Below are 26,330 nucleotides of genomic sequence, written 5' to 3'. Positions count from 1 at the left end.
TTTCGATCCAAGGTAGGCTAACTATGGAGAATTCTAAAAAAAGAAAAGTGACTGAAGAAAACAGAACGTTTAATGATACGTGGGCAGATTCATTTGCTTTCACTGCTGACGAGACTGGTTTACCGGTATGCTTAATATGCAATGAGAAACTAGCAAACAACAAAAAGTCAAAAGTCGCAAGACATTTCCAGAATAAACACGCAGCCTTTGCTCAAAAATATCCGGATGGAGATGAGAGTAAAAAAAGTCGTTTCGGAACTGCTGCGGAAGTTTGATCTGAGCAAAAATCGTTTCAAGAAGTGGATGAAGTCTGGAAAATCAACTACATATGCTAGTTTTGTTGCCGCTCAGGAAATAGTCAGGCACGGGAAGCAGTTTACAGATGGTGAATATATAAAAGAATCTTTCATTAAGATTTCAGAACATCTATTCACGGACTTTAAAAACAAGAGTGAAATTGTGCAGAAAATCAGGGATATGCCCCTCTCTGCAAAGACTGTCAAAGACAGAACCATAAAAATGGCAGAAGACATCAGAAGACAGTAAATTAAAGACATCAATTCAGCTGTGGCCTACTCAATTGCCTGTAACGAGTCTAAAGACAAAGGTGATATTGAACAAATAGCGCTGTTCTGCCGGTATGTAAACTCTGCCGGGCCACAGGAAGAAATGATTGAGTTGATACCTCTAAAAGGCCAAACACGGGGGGAGGACATCTGTGAGGCTGTCTTGAATTGTTTAAGAGCCAAAGTAATAAAGACCACCCACCTGGTGTCAGTAGCTACTGATGGGGCACCAAGTATGACAGGGGCGCACAAGGGATTTGTGGCTTTCCTGCAGAAGTCGCTGGACAGAAAGCTGCTGACTTTTCACTGCATCTTGCACCAAGAGGCACTGTGCTCTCAAACATTTCCTCCGGAATGCACAGAAGTAATGGATGTTGTCATTCAGATTGTCAATAAAATAATGGCAAAAAGTTTAAATCACCGTCAATTCTGTTCGTTACTGGACGAGCTGGAAAGCGCATAGTCTGATCTCCTGCTGCACAACAATGTCCGGTAGCTGTCAAGAGGGGAGGTACTGAAACACTTTGTCGCGTGTCTGGAAGAAGTGAAAACTTTCCTGGGCAGCAAAGGGCTCACCTTTCCTGAGCTGGAACAGCCAGAGTGGCTGGAAAAGCTACACTTCATTGTAGACATGACAGCGCACCTGAACACGCTGAACACAGCTCTTCAGGGGAAAGGACACACAGCCCTGCACATGTTGGAGAATGTATTGGCATTCCAGCGCAAGTTGACAGTGCTTGCCAGAGATTTACAGAATCTCTTGTCAGAATCTCAGAATCACATTGTCTCACTTCCCCAATTTGAGAGAGTTCAAACAAGCTCACGACATGATAAATTCGGAGTATTTACATTCTGCGGTCATCGCAATGCAAACATCGTTTGGGAAACGCTTCTGTGAGTTCATAGAGGTAAAAAACACATTATCCTTCCCGGTCACTCCCCTAAGCATCGATCCATCCCTACTGAATACGACTGCATTGGCAGGTGTGAGTCAACCTGATCTTGAGATGGAACTGGCCGACAAAGTCATATGGGTGTCCAAGTTTAGACGCTTGACAGCAGATCTTGAAGATGTTGCCCGTCAGAAGGCCGTTCTTGCTCAGAATCACAAATGGAGTGATATTGAAAACCTTCCTGGACAAACTTGAGTTAGAAACATGGAATGCTATCCCCGACATTTATGTAAACATTAAAAAATATGTGCTTGGAGTACTGTCGATCTTTGGATCCACATATGTATGTGAGCAGGTGTTCTCCAACATGAACTTTATTAAAAACAAACATCGCGCACGCCTCACAGATGACAGCTTGTGATCCTGTGTAAAGATGAATGTGACGTCATACAGCCCTGATGTGCAGACGCTGTGCGCTGAGGTCCAGGAGCAGAAATCTCATTAACCAAGTATGATAAATATTTTAATTGCCTATTATTTTACGTATATTCATATGTTTTCATTGTTCAGTGAAATAGTCCTTTTATTTTTCAGGTTGACAGCTGGCTGACGTTATTTTTGGTTTGCTGCTGGCGGACAATTTAAGTTTGGCGTTTTTCATAAATACAAGAAGGACTCAAATAGACATTGAGTATTTTACCTAAAAGAAACCTTCAACCCAACGTCTTTTTTTTCGGAGTTCAAAATGTTTTTGTTGCATGCAGAAATGTAATTTTGTTTTCTCTGCAGGAGATCATTGATTTCATAAATGCAACACATTATAGTTTGTTTATACATAGCATAAAGGCAAAAAAAAACATTGTATGCAGTGTTATTTCATTTTAAATGTCAAACAGGTTTTGTGGCTCCCAGTGTTTTCTTTTCTCTGGTAGACAGGTCCAAATGGCTCTTTCAGTGGTAAAGGTTGCCAACCCCTGGTCTATACAATCTGGACATGTCTGTCCTTTGCTTCAATTATGTCACTCAGATTGCATCCATAGTGCAGCTGTGAGGCATCTGGGTGACTGTTACATGGCCCAGCCCTTGGTGCCCAGTGTCAGCAGGACCCTGCGTGATGGTCCTTCCCCAAAAAGCCAATGCAGTGGTTGCACCGAATGTCATTATTCCTGCACTCTGCGGTCAGCAGCATTTGTTTGCAGGCCTCTCTTGGCACTGGAAGACTCAACAGGTTTGGGGCAGACCAAAGTGCATCTTTTATTGAGTTGATGACCATTTGATGTTTGTCTTGATGTGCACTTCCGTAAACAGCCCACCGATCAGAGTCCTCAATACCCCTCCATTGTGCAGCTGCTCAGGACAAACTTCAGTAACAATCCTTTGAACCCCTCTTGACAAATGCACAGACCAAGAAAAGGTGGACCAGTGTCTGATCAACACCATAGCCATTCAAGAGCAGCATGCAATGGGAATGAGGGTCTGGCTGTGCAGGAAGGATCTGTCTGACCAAGAATTGTCTTCTCAGTGCTAACATAGATTCCCAACCCTTTTAATGCCATGGAGCTTTACCATTGACCAAGCGGTCTGTGGACCCCAGGCTTGGAATCTCTGGATTAAGTGTTTAAACGATATACTTTTTCTTGGTTGGTGGTACAAGCAAAAATTGAGGGGCCCCTGTGATACTGTGGGATACTGTGTCTCAGAAAGGATGAACCCTGAACTCTGCTCTTGGACATTAAAAAATCCTCTTTTACTGTTTCCAACAATAAAACATTTATTCCTAGAAAATTGGCCAGAGTTTATCCTGCAATACCAGACCAGGTAACCTGGTAATTATCCCATTGTCTTAGTGTAAAATGTAGCTGGTTTGTTTATTCTAAAAATCTAAATTGAATGATAACTTATGGAAATTGCCCATTTCTATGACCATGGCATCTTGTTCGATTTGGAGCATTTAGCAACAGTTTGAATTGACTTAATTACATGAGTTTTCTGCAAGTGTGTAGTTTTGTCTGACATACTTTGTCAAAACACTGCAGATACTAGAATTCTGAAACAGGAAAAAATGCTTAATGTTTTGGTCAGGTAGCACTTGTTGAGGGAGAGCTGGAATTAACAGTTTCCTGGGAATTGAAAGGTCATATTTTTTTATTTGAGAAACCTGGTGGGGTGGGCCTGGGAGTAGAGAACAAATACAAATGTGTAATGGAAAGACCTGTTGTAACTACAGGTCAATGAAAAGAATCTATGCCCATTGAATAATGAACCAGCACTTGTGCTACTTGGTTGGTTTCTAGGACAACTCTCTCAGTGCTGTCTTACCAAAAGAATGAATGACTTTTCTGGTCTTCTCTCTGTACCCTTGGGCAAGCAGATGTTGTTTTCTTGTACTTGGTTTTGCATTACAGTGCATTGGCTCATTTTAATTACAGTAAGAAGTAGTCTTGTTGTTTTGCATGTGAGGAAAATGCATGCCTCGAGAGCTTGGGGATTGTTTCTGCAAGGGAATGTGTCTATTACCATTGGCAGAGGAACATTGCCTTAATGACAGCTGTGGGGATAATGCATCAAGTAATCTCTGGAAGTCAATAGCAGTGGCATTTCCCTAAAGTGTAGGCCATGATGTTACAAACAGATGAAGACACTAAAACTGTTTTAAGGTGTGTAGAAGAGCAAACTACAGCAGTACTAGGTTTACCTAAATATGGCAAATCGATATGTGAAGCTACAAAGCAGGATTGCATGCATGGTCTTCAATGGAAGCAGCGTGTTTTAACCAACTATATGATTTGTACAATGACCAAATCAAATCAAGTGTAATTATCATTCAACCATACATGGATACAGCCAAACAAAACAACATTCCTCTGGGGCCAAGGTGCAAAACATGCACAGCACATTCAAAATAGCAAACAAAAAGACACTTGTATTGTTAAAGTCCCTGAGCGACATGTCGCGCAAATTAATGGTACAGTTCCCGGTGACCCAGCCTGTCATTCCACTAATTGAACACTGGAGGGCAGCACTGATGGGAGCATGTGGTGAACTACATATACCTGTCTGGACACGCCCCCCGCTGACTGCTCCTGTGGCTCCTCCCACTGACCCCGGTATAAAGGCGATCGAGGCCTGAGCCCGGCCTCTCAGTCTCCAGGATGTAGTATGGTGGTCACTCACTGCTTGTTCCTTCTTCCAGTCAATGAAAGCTGATATCTCGCCTTTACGTCTCAGAGTGAGTTATTGATGGTGCATTAGAGAGGCTGGCCCCAACTGAGCATGGATGCCACGCTACCCTTCATCTGGCGTCTCTTCACCTGGACTGCAGCAGCAGGCAAGCCCACGGCTTGCGGTCTAGTGCTACAGCCGAGACTATGCAGCACCCATGCCACCTCTGTCACCACCAAACAAGGCAACAGGCCTGCAGTGTCTTACGGGGTCTCGCGATCACAAGAGAAACATCCAAGGCAATCACCCACGGATCAGGTCAAAGCTCTGCATTTCTGCCCCATTCAGATGTGAATGGTGGGCAATTAAAATCAGTAATAGGGAGGGGGGTTAAGCGAGAAGGAGAGTCTGATCTTTTTTTATGATGATGATGGAGGTCAATGTATGTGGAAAATGTCAGGAAGACTCTGCTCCAAGTCCAGAAATTGCACATTGATGTGACAATGGGGATCTCCTCACCACCATTTATAGAAGATGATCTTCACATTTGTGTGATGTAAGACATAGGAGCAGAATTAGGCCATTCAGCCCATCAAGTCTACTCTGCCATTTCATCATGGCTGATCCATTTTACTTTATTGTCACCAAACAATTGATACTAGAGCATGCAATCATCACAGCGATATTTGATTCTGTGCTTCATGCTCCCTGGACTACAAATCAAAGTAAGTATAATAAAAATTTAAATTATAAATCTTAATTAGAAAATAGAAAAGGGAAAGTAAGGTAGTGCAAGTCAGGTCCGGATATTTGGAAGGTACGGCCCAGATCCGGGTCAGGATCTATTCAGCAGTCTTATCACAATTGGAAAGAAGCTGTTCCCAAATCTGGCCATACAAATCTTCAAGCTCCTGAACATTCTCCCGGAGGGAAGAGGGACAAAAAGTGTGTTGGCTGGGTGGGTTGTGTCCTTGATTATCCTGGCAGCACTGCTCCAACAGCGTGTGGTGTAAAGTGAGTCCAAGGATGGAAGATTGGTTTGTGTGATGTGCTGGGCTATGTTCACGATCTTCTGCAGCTTCTTCCGGTCTTGGACAGGACAACTTCCATACCAGGTTGTGATGCACCCTAGAAAAATGCTTTCTATGGTGCATCTATAAAAATTAGTGACGGTTTTAGGGGACAGGCCAAATTTCTTCAGCCTTCTCAGGAAGTAAAGGCGCTGGTGGGCCTTCTTGGCAGTGGACTCTGCTTGGTTAGACCAACTCGGGTCATTTGTGATATTCACACCGAGGAACTTAAAGCTTTTGACCTGTTCCACCTGCATACCACCGATGTAGATGGATGGGGTCGTGTGGTCCACTACTCCTTCTGAAGTCAACAACCAATTCCTTTGTCTTGCTGACATTGAGGGATAGGTTATTGTCTTTGCACCATGCCACCAGGTTCTTAATTTCCTCTCTGTACTCAGACTCATCATTACCCAAGATACAGTCTACAATTGTGATGTCATCAGAAAACTTATATATTGAGTTTGATGGAAACTTGGCCACACAATCATGGGTGTACAGTGAGTACAGCAGGGGGCTGAGTACACAGCCTTGTGGGGCACTGGTGCTCAGAGTGATTGTAGAGGAGAGCTTGTCCCCTATCTTTACAGCCTGGATCCTGTCTGTGAGGAAGTTGAAGATCCAGCTGCAGATCTGAGTGCTAAGACCCAGGTTCCAGAGCTTAGGAATCAGTTTATTTGGAATGATGGTATTAAAGGCAGAGCTGTAGTCGATGAAAAGGAGCCTTACGTATGCGTCTTTATTCTCCAGGTGTTCTAAGGGGGAACGTGGTGCCAGAGAGATGGCATCTGCTGTTGACCTGTTGCTCCGGTAGGCGAATTGCAGAGTGTCAAGGTTGACCGGTAGGCTATGGTTGATGTGTGCCATAACCAATCACTCGAAGCACTTCATAGCAATTGATGTCAGAGCCACAGGTCGATAGTCATTCAGGAATGTCACCTTGCTTTTCTCTCTCAGTTCCAATCTCCTGCCTTCTCCCCGTAACTTTCATGCCCTGACTAATCAAGAACCTATCGACCTCCACCTTAAATACATCCTGTAAGAGCCATGCATCAGTTTTCTATCTGCATTGTATTCTGTGTTGTGTGTTTATTATGTACGTTATGGTAACTAGTCTTGTGAATGGGGGGAGTGGTAAAAATGAGGGGAATAGGTTACATATTTGTGTCTTATTCTGGGCAGTTTAGTTTGGAGTTGAGGACAGAAGAGGGTCGTATCTTTTGGTGGCTGCTTAATTTGCACTTTGTTGTGTTGAACTGCATCACTTCACGATTGTTTTGCTAGTTGCTAATAAAGTATCAAGTGCATTTCTTCAACTTTATGGAACATCATTACTGGATTGATCGGAGGTTGTGTTACACGAGGACAACACCCCGAGGGGACCACCAGTGGCGACATTGGTTTCTTAGATAGTTGTTAAATTCTGTCAACAAAAGATTTCAACAGTTATTTGAAACAAAATCAGCAATCAGACATGTCTGTGACATTAGATGCTTGTGGCAAGAACGACCTTTTGTTGCTTTGTGTGGTGTTTTTGGGCTTGGAACACCGTTTGGAATGGTCATCACTGACTGTAATCTGACTGGCTCTATCTTTGGTGTTTGCCTAAGAGTTTGGAGCTTGGTTCTGTTGAACTTCTGAAATACTTTGAGTGCTGACATTTGTTTTCTCTGGTTCATGCACTTAATTCATGATTCAAGCTGGAAGCAGTGACCTTGAAGTAAATACTAAAAAAGAAATTAAACTTGCTGGGAAAACTTTGGCAGCTAGAATTGACAGCATTTGAAAGGACTATAATAATATTAAGATTAAATATTTAATACCATTAATTAGAAGTCTTTTACAGCTACTGCAATCTCATTCGGATGATTTGAAAAATCTTTGTGAAGATGTTGCTAAGCAACATTACTTGCTGTTGTCTTTAATACCAATCTCAGAGCAAAATAAACAAATGGAAAGCTTTGCAAATATTGATATTTGCAAATTATTAATACAATCACAGCAGAGGCCGAACAATGGTCGAAACAAATATGGAATATTGAAGGGCAAAATTGCTAGATAAATGAAAATATTTATAAAGCCACAGAACATGCTGCGGCTGATTTTCAGGATGACATGCACCCTAAAGACAGAGCATCTCGTGCGTGCATTTGCTAGCAGAGCGTCCTGTACGTTTGATACCTTCCTTGCATGCATTAAAATGGAAGCTGATTTAGCTGTGTTATTCACATGACAGCAATTATTGAAAGACAAACATACGTTGGAAGATGAGCAGATGGAAGAACAGCTATAGAAAGGAAAGGAGCAGCTATGGAGAAGGATGGAGCAGCTTAAGTTGCAGGAAGAAATTGCAGCACAGATGGCCAAAGTTAAAGTGCTAAGGGCTATGTGTGTTAAATATGCTCCAGCAGGACAGTTCTATGCTGCGAGTTCCTGTGTTGACATGGCACAGAGAAAATCCAATGTACTCAATGTGGATACATTTGCTCCTCAAATGTCTATGAGCTACGAGTTTAGACCCAAAGGGTAGCTCAGGGTGTGCACTCGGGAGGCTTACTGAACACATGCCATGTGTAACGGCAGAAGGTGCTTATGAGGACATTAATTTACAGTATGATGACTGTTTTCAGATGATTAAAGTCTAAATAATGCGCAGAAGGCCATTAGGACATGAAAGAAAATAACAAGCTTAGTGGTGTAACAACGCATTGCATCTCTGCCTGAAAGTGAGATTAAAATTTTCAATTGTGATCCATTGTAGTATCATTTGTTTATGAGGGCTTTCAAGAATAACATTGGAGGCAAGACTGGCGACTGTGGCGACTGTCTCTATTTCCTCGAACACTTCACTGTCAAAGGTTGCCAGCAGTCCAACGTCGGGGAAGGATATCTAAAGGGCACCTTTTGGTTATGAGCACAAATTTGCATCGGTCTACATGGAAAGAGGTTTTTTTGGCTGCATATCAAATCAGAAGACAGGAAAGCTCTTCAAGACAACATTCTTCGTTCTTTTTCTTAGAAGCCATTGTTCTGCAATGACAGATGTTCGGTATATTTGACAGCTGGACAGGCCTATTAATATATTGATTGTTGTAAAGAGGTTACCTTGTATGCTTGGGGATAAATGGAGATGTCTTGCCTGTGAGCTACTAGATAATCACAACCTTGAGGCTACTTTCACCAACCTTGCTGAGTTTATTGAAAAACAAGGGAGGATTTAGAAACATGGAAAACCTACAGCATAATACATTAATAATAAGCTGTGTGGAACATGTCCTTACCTTAGAAATTACCTGGAGCTACCCACAGTCCTCCTACTTTACTGAGCTCCAAGTACCTGTCCAGGAGTCTCTTAAAAGATCTTATCGTATCCGCCTCCACCACCGTCGCCAGCAGCCCATTCCATGCACTCACCACTCTCTACGTAAAAAACTTACCCCATGACACCTCCTCTGTACCTACTTCCAAGCACCTTAAAACTGTACCCTCTCATGCTAGCCATTTCAGGCCAGGGACAAAGCCTCTGACTATCCACATGATTGACACATCTATCAGGTCACCTCTCATCCTCCGTCGCTCCAAGGAGAAAAGGCCGAGTTACTCAACCTTTTCTCAGAAGGCATGTTCCCCAATCCAGGTAACATCCTTGTAAATCTCTTCTGCACCCTTTCTATGGCTTCCACATCCTTCCTGTAGTGAGGCGACCAGAACTGAGCACAGTACTCCAAGTGGGGTCTGACCAGGGTCCTATATAACTGCAAATTACTTCTCGGCTCCTAAACTCAATCCCACGGTCGATGAAGGCCAATGCACTTATACGCCTTCTTAACCACAGAGTTAACCTGCGCAGCAGCTTTGAGTGTCCCATGGACTCGGACCCCGATTTCATGGAAATCGTACGGAATCGCTTGGAAAAGTACGGAATATTTCACCACCTGCAGTAAGCAAGGGTAAACTAAGTCACAAATTCATTCTAAAGCTAAAGAAAGCAACTTTACCACTACAGTGAGAAGTGAAGTAAAACTGAGCCCAGGACTGAAGAAAGGATTTGTCTGCTCTGTCAGGGTGAACATACTTGGGTTCATGCTCTCAGCTGGAGAAAAGGGTTCGTAATGAGAAGGTTGCCCTCCTAAAGGAAAATGGTATCTGCTTTGATTGACACGTCAGCAAAGACTGCACGAAGCATCTTTCATGCAAGGTATGCAGTGACAAGCATCGCAGCATTCTTCATACTCACTGATGCAGATTCGAACCGAACCATGAAAGAATCAAACACAGCAGTAAATAATGCCCTGGTATCTGATGATCGTGATTGTAAACTTCCTGTAATTCCAGCTCAGGTGAAGTCTAAGAAGGTAACAAGGCAGTGATTACTTATGCTTTCTGAGATCAAGGAAGCACAGTGAGCCTCGTGAACAAGCTCAACCTGACAGGAAAAGGAATACGCATTCTCTTACGCACCATGAGTCAGGAGAAGGTTGTGAACACCTTCATCGTTTCAGGATTCAGGTGGCTGGTTTAGATAGTGTGAACTGCCTAACATCTATACGCAGGAAACTATGCCTGTCTACAAAGGAACATCCCTTGTCAGAGAAATCTTCAGGAATGGTCTCACCTAGAGCATACTCATTTGCCAGAAATTGAGCTACTGATAGGGATGAATTTGCCTAAAGCGTTAGAGCCATTGTAAATGATTTTCAGTGTTAATGACTGGCCCTACACAATCAGGACAATGCTGGGTTGGACTGTTAATGGACCATTGAAAGGAGACCATGGTGGTCGGAGAGGTTCCAATCGGTCACAGCTGACAGTTAATAGGATTTCAGTTTTCCACTTGAATGAGCTTTGGCAGCAGCAATTCAAAACCGATTTCCCTGAATGCAGTCAAGGAACAACCTGGTTTGTCAAGAGAAGATCACGATCTAAGATCAACTGCTTACCAGACAGAGGATATTTGTGTGAAATGTTAAGATTTTATGTCTCTGGGGTTTTGGTGGTTTGTAATTAAAATTATTATAATTAATAGGGAGCTGCAGTGTTGGAGCTTTCCATCAGCATTGTATTCTTGTTGCTTCTTTATTATGGTAGTTAGTCACATGGGTGGGGCCGTGTAAAAGTGAAGGGAATAAGTTATGTATTCGTGCTCTGTTCTGGGCTGTTTAGTTTGGAGCTGGGGACTGACAGATATAACTTTTGGAGGCCGCTTTATTTCATCACTTCAAGATTCTTTTGCTACTTGCTAATAAAGGATCAAATTCACTTCTTCAGCTTTGGGGAACATCATTATTGGAGTAATTGGAGGACATGTCATACAAGCATAAGAATCCGCAGTGGCGTCGGCTTGTTTGAGATGCCGAATGAACTGGCCTCCACAGCTGCCTTTGGCAACAAATTCCACAGATTCACAACCTTCTGGCTGACTAGTACCATCTTGCAATCGCCACATAGCCCTCCAAACCACTCCTGTCCATGTACTTCTCCGGATGGCTTCAATTTAGTAATTTAGTAGCCTCCATCAACCACTGTTTCTGATATTTCATTCCAAATATGTACCACTCTGCACGGAGACTAATGTCCCTTTTAGATCACTGATCAGAATCAGGGTTAGTATCATGGCATATGGAGTGACATTGGTTGTTTTACAGCAGCAGTACATTGCAATGCATAATAATTTCAAAAACTATAAGTTATAAATAAGATGTAAAATGTGTAGTGCAAAAAGAGAGCAAAAGAATGAAAAAAAAAAGTGAAGTATTGTAAACAAGAGAAAGTCTGCAGGCGCTGGAAATCCAAGCAACACACACAAACTGCTGGAGGAACTTGGCTATTCAGGCAGCATCTATGGAAAAGAGTATAGTTGAGATTTTGGGCTGAGACCCTTCATCAGGACTGGAGAAAAAAAGATGGAGTCAGATTTAAAAGGGTGGGGGGTGGGGAGATTGCAATGAGGCCACACTCAGGTCGGAAGAACAACACCTTATACTGTATTCTGTCTGAGTAGCCTCCAACCTGATGGCATGAACTTCAATTTCTCGAACTTCTGGTAGTGCCCCCCCCCCTTCCCCTTTCCTTCACCAATCCCAATCCCATGGCCTTCTGTCCTCTCCTATCAGATTTTTCCCCTTCTCCAACCCTGTATCTCTTTCACCAATCAACTTCCCAGCTCTTTGCTTCACCCCTCCCAGTTTCACATATCACCTTGTGTTTCTTCCTCCCCTCCCTCAACTTCTAACTCCATCTTTTTTCCTTCAAGTCCAGCTGAAGGGTCTCAGCCCATAACGTCAACTAACCTCAGCCTGGCCTGCTGAGCTCCCCCAGCATTTTGTGTGTGTGTCAGTGAGCAATTTATAGATGTCCATTCAGAAATCTGATGGCGGAGGGGAAGTTGTTCCTGAAATGTTGTGTGTCTTCAGGTTCCTGTACCTCCACCTCGATGGTAGCAACAAGCAGACAGCATGTCCTGTGTGATAGGATGCTGCTTTTTGAGGCATGGCCCTTTAAAGGTGTCCTCTATGCTGGGGTGGCTAATGCCCACAATGGAGCTGGATGCATTTACACCTTCCTGCAGCTTTTTTGGATCCTGTGCAGTGGCCCCTCCATAATTATGCCCTCTTGGTTTTTAACCCCTCCTTTCTGGAGGGATGGAGATTACATGCTTTCACACTGTCTATGTCCCTTGTAGTTTTATATATCTGTCAGGTCACCCCTCAATCTCCCTCTTCCAGAGCTAAAGTCCTAGTCTACACAATCTCCCCTCAAGGTGTGCCTTAGGGGTGGGGGGGTATCTCCTTGTCCATAAGTATGGGCAACAACCTGGTAAATCTTTTCTGTGCTCTTTCTAATTTAATACCATCTTTACTATAATGGTTAACCAAAACTGTACACTGTACCTCAAATGCAGCATCATTTTCCGGCTACTGTATTCAATGTCCTGACTGATGAAGTCTGGCATAGTAAACATCTTCTTCACCACCTTATCTATATGTGACGACACTCACTAGGTCTTACCACTAAGATCTACCCTGGCTTAATCTTCCAAAATTCAATACCTCACATTTATCTGGAGTGGAGGTCATGTGCCAATCCTCAGCGAACATACCCAGCTGATCTAGATTTCCCTGCAACACTATCTACAACAGTACTGTACCTATTTTTAGTATCATTTGTAAGATTACTAGCCATGCCCTGTACAATCATGGTCAAATCGCTTATATAAATAACAAACAACAGCAACCCCCAAGACTCACCACATGATCTATAGTCTCCGGTCTAAGAAATGACCCCGATCTCATATTCTCATATAAGAGGTCTGTTCATGAGTTTCATAACGGGGCGGGGGGTGGTGGTCGTGGTAGAAGCTGTCCTTGAGCCTGGTGCAACATGTTTTCTAACATTTGTGCCTTCTGCCCATTGGGGGGGGGGGTGGAGGGGGTTCTGTTGGCTTTTCCAAGGCATTGGGAAATGTCCATGGAGAGGAGGCTGGTTTTTATGATAGAGGATGCTGCGTTCAGAACCCACTGCAATTCCATTTTATTTATTGAGATACAGTGGGAATAGGCCCTTCAAGCCGCACCACCCAGTCATCCCCAATTTAACCCTAGCCTAATTGTTGGACACCTTACAATGACAATTAACCTGTCAACCGATATGTCTTTGGAAATGGGAGCATCTGGAGGAAACCCACACATTCAAGGGGAGAACGTACTAACTCCTTACAGACAGCAGTGGATTCTTGTGTTCTTGGGCAGAACAGTTACCATACCAAGCAGTGATGCATTTGGATTCTTTTTATGGTTCATCTGAAACAATTAGTGAGGGTAATTGAGGATATTCTGAACTTCTAGCCTCCTGAGGAAGTAGGGGCAAATTTGTACAAGAGATATTTGCATAATCTAGATAAAGCAACATCTCAGAATAAAATCAGATTTATTTTCATTGATGTACACTCAGTGTCCACTTTATTAGGTACCTCCTGTTTGTAGTCTTCTGTTTGTGTATCCAATCCTCTTCAAGGTTCAACATATTGTGCATTCAGAGAAGCTCTTCTGCACATCACTCTTGTAACATGTGATTATTTGAGTTACTGTCGCCTTCCTGTCAGCTTGAACCAGTCTGGCCATTCTCCTCTGACCTCTCTCATTAACAAGGTGTTTTCACCGACAGAACTGCCACTCACTAGTGTTTCTCATACCATTCTCTGTAATCTCCAGAGACTGCTGTGCGTGAAAATCCCAGGAGACCAGCAGTTTCTAAGATACTCAAACCACCCCGTCTGGCACCAAAGTTGCTTAGATCACATTTCTTGATGTTTGGTCTGACCAACAAATGAACTTATTGACCCCGTCTGCATGCTCTCATGCAATAACATGCTGCCACAGGATTGGCTGATTAGATATTCTCATTAACGAGCAGGTGTGCATAATAAAGTGCCCACTGAGTGTGTGTCGTGGAGTTTGTTGCTTTGTGGCAGCAGTACTGTGCCAGACATTAAAAAATTACTACACAAATAAGTGGTGCAAATCAACAACAGTGAGGTGGAAGCAGTGTTCATGGGTTCACGAACCGTTCAGAAATCTGATGGCAGATGAGGCCCTACAACTGGGGTTCTCAGTCTGGGGACCACAGACCTCTTGGTTAATGGTAGGGCTCCACAGCATAAAAATGGTTGGGAGACTCAGTTGTTATGCTGAAGACTTACTGTGTAACTACTGCAACTTGAATTAATCTTCCCAGAAGAGCTAATCCAGCCATGGGGTAGAATATCTACCACCTGAATAAGGGGGTAGCTACCCAGTAGTTGTCTGAGTGTAGGGAAACAACAGATTATACAGTGGGAAAGAAGCCAGTCAGCTCAATCTAACTTGAGGTTCTGTAGTTAATCGTGGATTTTTAAGTATAGTTCTGCTATTGTGAAATGTTAGTTATATGACATCTTTGACATCCTCTCCCAGTAAAATAGCTTTAGTTCTTCACGTTTAACTTGGAGTTTCTATTCCCTTTTGGAAAGATTGGCAAAGAGCATTTGAAAGTCTAGGTGAAAAATGCAACATCCAATCATCAAGGCCAGTGGGTCCCATGGTTACAGACTATATACTTGTGTATGGGGAAGTACAGAAGCATGATATTCCTGTAGGGCACATGAATGTAAGGTACCCTTGGCATCAAGAACATTTAAGAGGGGCCAAAAATGCAACTGTGACAAAAGCAGGAAATTGATGTTCTAAGTATACCGAGAATGGCCAGTTGTTACTGACCAATTCGAAGTTTGAGGTATGGGTGGGTGAGAGAATATGCAGGGTGAGAGAATATGCAGACTGAAAGTAAATCACAGGTCTTGGGATGTTTCAACCCTCCAACCAGGAGCTATACTTGATGGGAGTAAGCTTGAGAGAACTGATATACAACTACAATGATTTGTCAGGTTCCCAACTATTTACATGTCATAGTCCCCTACCATTAACCAAAGAGTCCATAGACTCAAGTTAGGAGCCCCTGTTCTAACCCTTCATCTTTCTAATGTTGATATTGTCCCTGACTCAAACTCTTCCTTGGCAGCTTGTTCCACATACGTATAACCCTCTGCATGAAATGGGCCCCTTTTAAACCTTCCCCTCTCACCTCATATCTATGCCCATTAGCTTTTGATTTCCTTTTTCTGAGAAATTGACTGTGTACATTCACTCTCTCTATGAAACTCATAATTTTTATACAGCTCCATAAGGTTACTCTACTTCTGCTCTCCAATGAATAAAGTCCTATTCTACCGTGTCCTCTGTTCCCTTCAACTATATGCCTCTCCATTCCAATCATGGAATTACTTCTTTTAGAGTTGGGGGGTAGGGGTATTTTCTACCCCTTAACCTACATCACTAGAAATGGTTGTGATTCACTTTGCTCAGCACAAATTTGCTGCCCTTGTTCCAAAAGGCAATGGAGGACAAGTGATTGAAAACTGATTGATGGACAGTGATGTTAATGGACATGGGGATAAGGTAGGAAATGGTGGAGTGATAGAAAATAATCCGTGTTAATATTAAATAGTAAACCAGAATTAAGAGGTCAAATGGCCTACTCCTGCTCCTATTAACATTTTTTTAATATTTTGTTCTTCAGTAGTTCATAAAAGACAAGTCTTCTTACTGTTTTCGTTGCTTTGTTTTCCTCCTGTAGTTCATTTGAACCCAGCCATTGAGCCTCTCTCTTGGATGTTGGGTACCTGGATTTCTGACCCTCCTGGGGAAGGTTGCTATCCAACTATCAAACCTTTCAAGTACATGGAGGAAGTCCAAATCACGCACGTTGGTCAACCCATGCTAAATATTTCGTAAGTCAAAATGTCTTTTTACACAGTCACAATGTCAGCTCTGCCCAGTTGCTATACACTGTGGGAGATTTTGTTACAGTATTAAACTTTTATTTCCAGGATTTGAGGGGAGTGCTGATGATATTTTGCACAGAAGATGGGGTGTTACAGTAGCGTAGCAGTTACCACGATGCTATTATAGCTCAGGACTTCAGAGTTAGGAGTTCAGTTTCAATGTCCTCTGTAAGCAGGTTTGTATGTTCCTTCCCATGTATGCGTGGGTTTCCTCTGGGTGCTCTGGTTTCCTCCCATTGGCCAAAGACTTATCAGTTAGTAAGTTAATTGGTTATTCTAAATTGTCAAGTGATTAAAGTTCAAAATAAGTTTATTATCAAAGAACATTTATGTAACCACTTACAACCCTGATCTTAATTTTCTTGCAGGCATTCTCAATAAATCCATAGTGGAATAATAACTATAATAGAATCAATGAAAGGCCACACCAACTGTTCATTTAACAAGTGTGTAAAAGACAACAAACTGTGCAAAGGCAAAAAGAAGTAAATAATAATAAATAAATAAGCAATAAATATCGAACATGAGATAGAGTCCTTGAAAGTGAGTTCATAGGTTGTGGGAACAGTTCAGTGATGGGATGAGTGAAGTTATCCCCTCTGGTTCAAGAGCCTGCTGGCTGAGGAGCAATAACTATTCCTGAACCTGGCAGTGTGCGTCCTGAGGCTCCTGTACCACCTTGCTGATGGGAGCACCAAGCGAACATGGCCTGGATGGTGGGGGTCCTTGATGATGGATGTTGCTTTCCTGTGATGGCGCTCTGTGTAAACGTGCTCAGGGGTGAGGAGGGCTTTACCCATGCTGGACTAGGCCGTATCCACTACTTGTAGAATTTTCCATTTAAGAGTGTTGGTGTTTTCATACCAGGCTGTGATGTAACCAGTCAATATACTCGCCACTACACATCTATAGAAGTTTATCAAAGGTTAAGCTATGGGCTTAATCAGTAGGTTACCGGTGATGTAACTGGAAGGCCTGTTCCACGCTGTATCTCTAAATTTAAAAAAATAAAACTGAGAAAGGTTTCTAATACTTGTAGATTAGAATATAACATCAGAAAGCTTGTACTCTCATTGATCAAATTTGCGGCTGATCTAGCTCAGTACCATTTTTCTGCTATATTCCTCGAATCTCTCCATATTCAGCAATCATGATCTGCTGAGCAGGATGAACAGATTTCATACTCTGTTAGGAACACTACCCCAGTTCCTTTTACTTTCTGCTTGTCCTTTCTAAGTGTTAAGTACCTTTTGAACATTCAGCTCTCCACTCTGGCATGTAGTTTCTGCAATAACAGTTGGATCCTATCCAACTACCTCTGTCTGTGCAGGTAATTCATCAGTTTTCTTGTGAACACTACATACATGTAGATATAGTACCTTTTAATTTTGTCCCTTTAAACATTTTCAGAACTTTTGATTTTGCCTGTTACTTTTCTCACTTTCATGAAGTTTCCCTCCTTCCTGAATTCCTCCTCACCCCCTTCCTAGCTGAAATGAAATTCTTCCTGCAAGGAAATTAATTATGATCCTACTGAGGTGCAGATTCTACCTGTCTCAGAAACAGCCTCCAATCCTCATGGTCTAAACCCTCTCTCCTGAATGATTCATTTTCTATATCTTCCTTTTTCTATACTACTCAGCAGGTGGTACCAGAGCATGACCGTCTTGTTTTTAAAACTGGCTCCTGAACAAAGGAAGATCTCATCCTTTTGCCATCTCTTAGTGCCAATACAAACAACTTTGGGTTGTTCCCAAGCTCTCTTCAGAACACTCTGCAGCCGACTGGTGACGTCCTTCCACTCTGGAGTCACTTGCAGAGCAGTAGTAATAGTTGTCTTTCCCCCGACCTATTGAAACCTCAATCAGCCTTGCTGTTTCATGTTGCTGTGCAACTGAGGAAGATTGTTCAGTGCCTGAGGATGGTGAACGACTACAGAGTACAGAGGCCTTAATCCAAAAGATCCTGTCTGATTCTGTTATTTGTTGGATGTACTTATGGAGTATTTATTACAGAATGCAAGATATTTGTTGAATTTACTATGTTCTTTAGTTTTACACAGGCAGATGAACTTGCCTCTGTTTATTTGAGATGCAGTGCTGTTTTAAGCATCAATTCTCATGGGAAACTTAGCCACACATATTTAATATGTGGAATTTGCAATCACTTTGATCAGCGGAATGAACAAAGGGTGTGTTAATAGGATTTTATTAAGTAGTGTGGACGGAGGTGCTTCTGGAGGCTGTGAAATGAATTTGGTGTAATATCAGGGGATTACAACATTCAGCTGTCTAATGCCACTACTTGTGTATATGTGAAGAATTGATATTTTTAAATGGAGTAGCAATGGTAGCGGTAAAACTGAAATAACCCAGGACCTTTTGACTTGGGTAATATCAAACTGGCAATTTGCCACACAATTGGATCTTACTACTTTTAACACCTAAGCACATTTTTATTTCACTAGATTTTTTTTTACAAGTTACACAATATTATAATAAACTGTCTGGTGAACCCAGTGAGTTTAAAGGAAGCAGGAAATAAAGGGTGCTTCTGACACTGGTGATAGCCTTGTTCCATGACAGCGAACCCAAACGATGCACACTTGTTGGGTTGGAAATGGGGGCATATATGTACCTTGATAATAAAATTTATTTTGAACTTTATAACTAAAATCTTTTCAAACACAGATGGGGAATGTCTTTTTCACAATTTGTATGAATGACTTAAATGAATACCCCTGTTAGCTGATTAGCCAGGTGAGGAAGTGAGTCTGAAGTCTCTCCACAGGGATTTGTATGAATGAGCAAGCTGATGACAAAGGGATGTGATTTAGGAAAATGTGAACAGATAATAAACAACTTTTGAACAGAAAATAGTAAACATTAATGTACAAATAGATAGATACTGGTTTAGGATTCAGCAAAAGTAAACATGCAAATACAGCAAGCAATTAGTGTATTGGATTTTATTGCATGTAGCTTGGAGCACCACAGTTATAACAGTATAACAAGATTGTAGGGACATTTAGAGCATTGTTGGTACCTGGATAGAGGGAGATACTTGGCCTTGAGGTCTATGCAGTGTAGATTGATTGGATTGATTCCACGGGACAGTCCTGTCCCATGTAGAGAGAGCATAAACTTGGTAGTTCAGAAGAACGCAAGGTGGGGTGATAAGCTTATTGAGATGTACACCATTTCAAAGAAATACCAAAGGGCTTCCTTTAGTGGGGAAACTTAGAACCATGTTCTCAGGATAAGGAGTGAGGCGAGTAAACTTGGTTATCTTTGGAAGTCTCTTTCTCACAGGTTATGGATCTTTAGATATTCAGTGTATTCGAGACACAGTTTTTGGATGAGGGAATCAGAGGATATGGGGATCAGACGGAAAAGTCAAGACACAACATCAACCACAGCCTTGCAGAATGATAGGACAGACACTGGGATTATTTCGTCTATTCCTATTTCTTATTTAGTATATTCTTAAAGTTGTATAAAACTTTGCATCTCGTATCTCCTGAGCTGAGCATGATAAAAGAAGAGCACAGAAAGAAAACAAATTAATCACTAAGGTATGACATCCTTCAGAAAAATGATAAGCAAAAAAAACTCCTTATTTTGAGATGGGTATCAGATGTGTTTTTGTCTCCTGCGAGGTAACTGGTTGAACTGTATGATGGTGGAGGTAATTCTTTTTAAACTCGAATGGCCCTGCTTGGGGAGTGTCTGAGAGGTTCAATTTTAGCTTGGGAAGCCGCACTTGCTAGTAACAATTTTCGATCTTTTCAGCTTTTCCAAACTAAGTTTCCTCATTTATTTCACAGATTTAATGGTTTCAATCCTGAAACTAGGAAGCCAATGCACAAGGAGTGTGGCTTTATCAGAATCAAGCCTGGCACCAACAAAGTGGCATTTATCAGCGCACAAAACACAGGTAGAGTACTACCTGCACTGAATACTCTAGTACACTTTGAAATGAACCTCTTCCTTCAGAGGATAATTGAGCTGCTGTGTATTTACATTTTATCTTAATTATAGAATCACTGTTGAATGAGTCAGGTTCCTGGTGTATGTGTGTGGAAATTCATTGAAACATACAATATAATCTGCAAAACACATTACATTTCAACATTAGTTTCTTTTCAGAAGGATACTTTGGTAAATTCATAGGTGCCTTTGGTACAGAGACAGAGAACTCAGTATCTCATTGAAATGGATTTGGAACAGTAAGGGCAACTAAAAGGCAGGCTCCAGCCAATCATGAGCCATTAAAGACAGTTTATTGATATCAATCTATAAGTGCCTTTTCTTTCCCCCCCCCCCCCACCACCACCCCCAAAGAGACAGCTGAGGACTGTCCCTGACAGGGTAAAACCTGGATGACCATGAGGATAATTGTTATTGGATCAGTGAGTGAATGGCAGCTATTAGGGAGTGAAAATAGAGAAAAGATGTTGCATAATGCAGTGGAGGAAGACATGCCCAGCAAGTCAGGCGGGGGGTGTTCTCCAGTTGCAGAGATAAAGAAAGAAAAGAACCACGAGCTAAAGTAGCATCACAGATGAACAAGTGATGCAGAGAAATCAAGTTTCATTAAGTTGTAGAATCAAATACGTAGTCCAGAAGGTTACAATATGTTTGGTCATTATTCTTTTCAGCTTATTCTTATGATCATCCTGGTTTTCTGTGATCTTTCCTGCAATGTAACAAGCTTCTTTTCTGTGCTTCCAAGTTCAACCTGAATCTGTAACTCTTTTTCTCTTCTTAGGTATGACCTGATGATTATTTCCAGCATTTTCTTTCAAGAGGTGAATTAATCTTTAGAACTATTGGGATGCAAATGCATCCTTGGTCCCATATGTGCATATAATGCAGTGGTTGCATGTTGCAATTTGTTTCTGAAATCAGGTTTGTTGACAAACTAGCATTGTCCAATTAAACGAGGTGGTTAAGCACCACCTGTTGAAAGGGCAACTGACATTCAGTGTCAAGTTCGAAGCCCTTATGGTAAGTTGAATTTTGGATTTAAACGTTAACTCTGTATCTCTTTCAACAGATGCTGCTTGATCTGCTATGTTCTCATTTCAGATTTCCAACTTCAGTTTTCTGATAACTTAATGAAACATTTTGATGATTTTCTACTCATTTTTTCTCTTCCTCATGAGTGTTAGCTGCTTTTTTTTGTTTATCGAGCTGACGTTTGTCGTGTGTTCACTGAAGCAGATCGATTGTTTATTAATGCCCCTAGTTCTTGCCCATTTCTGTTTTTTCACCTCTATTCTTCCTCATCTGCTGGCACTAAAACTCAAATCACAGAGTTGTCACAGGTGGACAAGTTGAGATTAAAGAATTCTCAAAAATGTTACTGTCAAGGCTGTCAAACTCTTAATGGGATGCTCAGTGAAGAACACATACTTCAGGATGCTCTTCATTGAATACATCTTTGCATTGAGCACTATCATCCCACAAAACTCAACACTAATATACAAGACCTGGGCCACGATGCTCGCTGTGTAACTGGATCCTCAATTTCCACATTTGAGGATTGCCAGCAACATTTCTCCACACCCACCACTAGTACAGGTGCCTCACAAGACTCTGTGCTTCGCCCCCTGCTCTACTCACTTAGTACCTATGATTGTGTGGCTAAGGACAGCTCCAATGGCATATTCAAGTTTGCTGACATCACCGCTGTTGTTGGCTGAATCAAAAGTGGTGACGAATCGGCATATAGGAGGAAGATTGAAAATCCTGTTGAGTGGTACCACAACAACAGCCACTCACTCAATGTCACCAAAGTCAAAGAGCTGATTATTTACTACAGCAGGAAGAAGCTGGAGGACCATGAACCAGTTCTCATTAAGGACTGGAGGTGGAAAGAGGGTCAGTAGTTTTAAATTCCTTGGCATTATCATATCAGAGAATCTGTCCTAGGACCAGCAATTGTGCCATCTCAAAGACAGTGCCTCTACTTTCTTAGAAATTTGCATGTCACCCAAAACTTTTTTTTAAAAAAGCTTCCATAGCTGCACAATGGAGAGTCTTCCAACTAGTTGCATCACCTGCTAGTATGGGAACACACCTATGTTTGGGAATGGAAACAACTACAGAAAGTGGTGGACACATCACAGCCAAAGCCCTCCCCAACATTGAACACATTCACATGGAGCACTGCCACAAGAATGCAGCATCCATCATCAAAGACCTCCACCAACCAAATCATGCTGTCTTCTCACTACTACCGAAGCCTTAGGTCCCACTCCACCAGGTTCAGGAACAACACTTTCAGGCTCCTGAACTGGCATGGATAACTTTAGTTGGCTCAGCACTTGAACTGATTTACAACCGATAGGTTCACCTTCAAGGATTCTTTACAACTCATATTTTCTGGTTTTTTTATTGGTTTTGCACAATTTGTCATCTTTTGCACATTGGTTATTTGTAGGTCTTTGTTATTGTATAGTTTTTTTTGTAAATTCTATTATATTTAGTTTCCTGTAAATGTTTGCAAGAAAATGAATCTCAAGGTATTATATGGTAACATGTACATACTTTGATAATAAATTTGCTTGGGACTTGGAAACTTTGAAGCTCCTATCACTTGAGAATGCTTCCCTATAGTCTAGTGTGTTCATATTAAATCATTAATGGATTAACGATTTACAAAAGCAAAATAAGTGAAAAGAAAAAAAATAGAATTAATGCAGAGTCTTGGTGCAGGGTCTTGACCTAAAATGTCAACTGTCCACTTGCCTCTATGGGTGCTGCCTGGCCTGCAGAGTTCCTTCAGCAATTTGTGTTTTTTTGCTCTAAATCGCACCATCTACAGCTTATTGTGCAAACACGAGGAAATCTGCAGATGCTGGAAATTCAAACAACACACACAAAATGCTGGTGGAACACAGCAGGCCAGGCAGCATCTATAAGGAGAAGCACTGTCAACGTTTCGGGCCGAGACCCTTCGCCAGGACGTCGACAGTGCTTCTCCTTACAGATGCTGCCTGGCCTGCTGTGTTCCACCAGCATTTTGTGTGTGTTGTTTACAGCTTATTGTGTGTGTTTTTTTTGCTCCAAATTACATCATCTGCAGTTTATTGAGTGTCTAATCTACTTTTACCATGGTTGCTTCTGTTTTTGTTATTTTTAGGAGCAGTACTGTTTCCTTAATGAACAAGTTGTATTCATATATCAAATAAAGTAAACACCAAGTTTATCTGCTTTTATTGGTGGTGATGCTAGTAACTGAAATCATGAGGGCTTGCCCTGAGTTGCAAAGAGAGTTATCAGAACCAGAAGATGGCACCACTACAACCGTGGCACTTCTTTTATACTGCAATGAAGTGTCAGTTCCCGACCATAGGATCTGATTTGGGGCTTGGAAAGCTTTGTAATTTTAAACCCTGTGCTATTGCATATCAACTTTCCTTTTTTCTTTTACTTTAAATAAAATACAGATGTTTTTATGAGTAGGATTTCAGCAGCGAAGTACAGATTACTCTCCTCCCTTGTTTTCTGGCTGTTGCATTAGAATGTCATGAGTAACGTGACCAAGTTACCATTCTGCTTTTCCAACGCCAGCTGCATCTCTTAAACCAAGTAATAACACGGCTGTTCTTATGTCTTCAAAGTTTCTGGCAACCCCCTCAAAAGAAAAATTCCACTGTGAAAAAAAAAGCAGCACAACTTGTTAACCCATCTCTAATCCACTGCAGTGAATCACGAAAAGTTTGAGAGTCAGCTTTCAACCGGCTCAGAACAGGCATGATTTTGGATTCAAACATTGATTCCTCTGGAACTACATCAAATTGTGAATTAATTTCTGTTAGTGTCTTTGTACTCTGTGATATTCTTGCTGAATAGAATAGAAATTGAACGTAGTCAATCAGCATTGCTTAGGTTCCTCTGTATATATTTTTTTATAACTTGCTTTTGCTGGCATGGTGATCAGAGAGTCCTTTGAGGATAGATATTATCCAAACAGAAAACTCATTTTTGTTATACAGATTTGGCATCTATCTATTTTTCCCCTTTATCTCTAAGCCTGAATACCTCTGGACGTTTGTCTCAGAATTGTTTGCTTTTTTAAAAAAATATAAAAATGCAACCAACCAGCCTGAAGTGAAAATGTCTTTTGAAGAAATAGTGTGTATTTGCATGAATATACTAAGTACCTCATGCTAAAGCAAGAGAAACTTATCATTGTTTGCTGTTATAAATTCCTTTTGAGCTTTCTATATTTCATACTATCTCATTGGTAAGTTCCCAGCCCCCTAAAAAGCAAACGGCATTTGATCTTTCATTAGCTGTCATAATCTTTCACAACACTTTTTATATAACCTGCAGGACCTTGAACACCTAAGCATCAAATGGCACCCGTTGTATTACCTAGGGAGTTTTCATCCACAATCCTCACTGGAGTTTACATACCACCAGTGGCCGACTATAGTCAAGAGCTTGAGATACTGTATGATGCCATCACTAAACAAGAAGTAGTCCATCACAACGCCTTTTAAATCATATTCAACCAGGTTTGTTTGAATAAAACCCCACCCAGGTGCCATCAGCAGATAACCTGTAGCACCAAAGGTGCCAACACACTAGACTACTGTCATACTAAGATGATGAATGCCTACCATTCCATGCCCAGATCACATTTTGGGAAATCTGATCACTTGCCTGTCCTCCTACCTGCATTCAGGCAGAGGCTAAAGAGCAAGGCTGCAGAGATGAGGACAACGAAGAGGTGGTCATGGGAGGCAGAGCAGCAGCTGCGGGATTGCTTTGAGCTGGTGGATCTGAATGAATACACTATGGTGATCATGGACTTTATAAAAACAGATGTAGATGAGTGGTTTCTCATATTCAGTCTTTCCCAACCAGAAACCCTGGATGAACCATGAGATCCACAATCTGCTGAAGACTAGATCAGAGGCATCCAGTTCTGGTGACCAAGGAAGTTACAAGAGGTCTAGGAACAACCTCTACAAAGCCATTTCACGGCTGAAGTGGCAATTTCAGTCAATGAAGGAAGCTCAATGGTGACAGGGCTTGAATATTGTCACCTCTTATAAAGTAAAATCAAGCAACATGGGCAACAACAGGGCTTTGCTTCCAGATTAACTCACTGCCTTCCTAATTCACTTTGACCTTCAAAACATGGAGGAGCCATCACAAACTCCCACAGGTCCTGATGATCTTGTGATTTCAGTCTTTGAGGCTGATGTATGAGCATCCTTCAGAAGAGTGAACCTGTGAAAAGCATCCAGGGTACCTGGCCCTGTACTAAAAACCTGAGCTGTTCAATTGGCTGGAGTGTTCACTGAAATCTTTAACCTCTCACTTTGGCAGTCTGAGGTACCCACCTGCTTCAAGCAGGCTTCAGTCATGCTGGTGCCAAAGAAGAACATGGTAATCTGCCTCAATGACCATGATCCAGTACTCTTACCTGAGAAGCAACTTGGATCCATCCAACTTGCCTACTGGAGCAACAGGTCCACAGCAGATGCCATTGCCTTGGCTCTTCATTCAACCCTGGAACATCTGGACAGCAAACATGCATGCATCAGGGTGCTCTTTATTGACTACAGCTCAGCATTCAATACTATCATCTTTCAAAACTAATCAATAACCTTCAGGACCTTGGCCTCAGTACCTCCTTGGGAAGTTGGATCTTAATTTCCTCACTCGCAGACCCCAGTCAGTTCAGGTTAGCAACGACATCTCTACCACAATCACCATCAGCACAGATGCACCACAAGGCTGCGTGCTTTGCCCCTGCTCTACTTGCTTTGCACTTATGACCGTCTGGCTAAGCAGAGCTGCAATGCCATATTCAATTTTGCTGATGGCACAATTGTAGGTTGAATCAAAGGTGGTGATGAATCCGTATGTAGGAGGGAAATTAAAAATCTGAGCGGTGCCACAACACAACCTCTTACTCAATGTCAGCAAGACCAAGAAGCTGATTTTTTTTACTTCGGGAGAAGGAAACCAGAGGTCCATGAGCCAGTCCTCATTAGAGGATCAGAGGTGGAGAGGGTCAGCAACTCTAAATTCCTAGCTGTTACCATTCCAGAAGACCTGTCCTGACCCCAGCACATAAATACAATTACAAACAAAACACAGCACGGCTTCTACTTCTTAGGAGTTTGCAAAGATTTGGAATGACATCTAAAACTTTGACAAACTTCTACAGATGTGTGGTGGAGAATATATTGACTGGTTGTATCACAGCCTGGTATGGAAATACCAATACCATT

At 41.8% G+C, this 26,330-nt stretch overlaps 1 protein-coding gene across 1 annotated transcript in view; it reads left to right on the top strand.

Annotated features, from left to right (window-relative positions):
- thap4 (THAP domain containing 4) overlaps positions 1-26,330 on the top strand; it is a 59,127-nt gene that overhangs the window by 9,098 nt on the left and 23,699 nt on the right. Inside the window, exons 2-3 of the mRNA XM_059951115.1 lie at positions 15,862-16,015; positions 19,896-20,005. Of these exons, the coding sequence (XP_059807098.1) occupies positions 15,862-16,015; positions 19,896-20,005 (264 nt within the window). The remainder of the gene's footprint in view (positions 1-15,861; positions 16,016-19,895; positions 20,006-26,330) is intronic.

Source organism: Hypanus sabinus, chromosome 2 (genome assembly GCF_030144855.1).
Source record: "Hypanus sabinus isolate sHypSab1 chromosome 2, sHypSab1.hap1, whole genome shotgun sequence".
Classification (NCBI taxonomy): Eukaryota; Metazoa; Chordata; class Chondrichthyes; order Myliobatiformes; family Dasyatidae; genus Hypanus; species Hypanus sabinus.
Note: the sequence above shows the minus strand (reverse complement) of the source record. Positions and strands in the feature narration are given on the sequence as shown.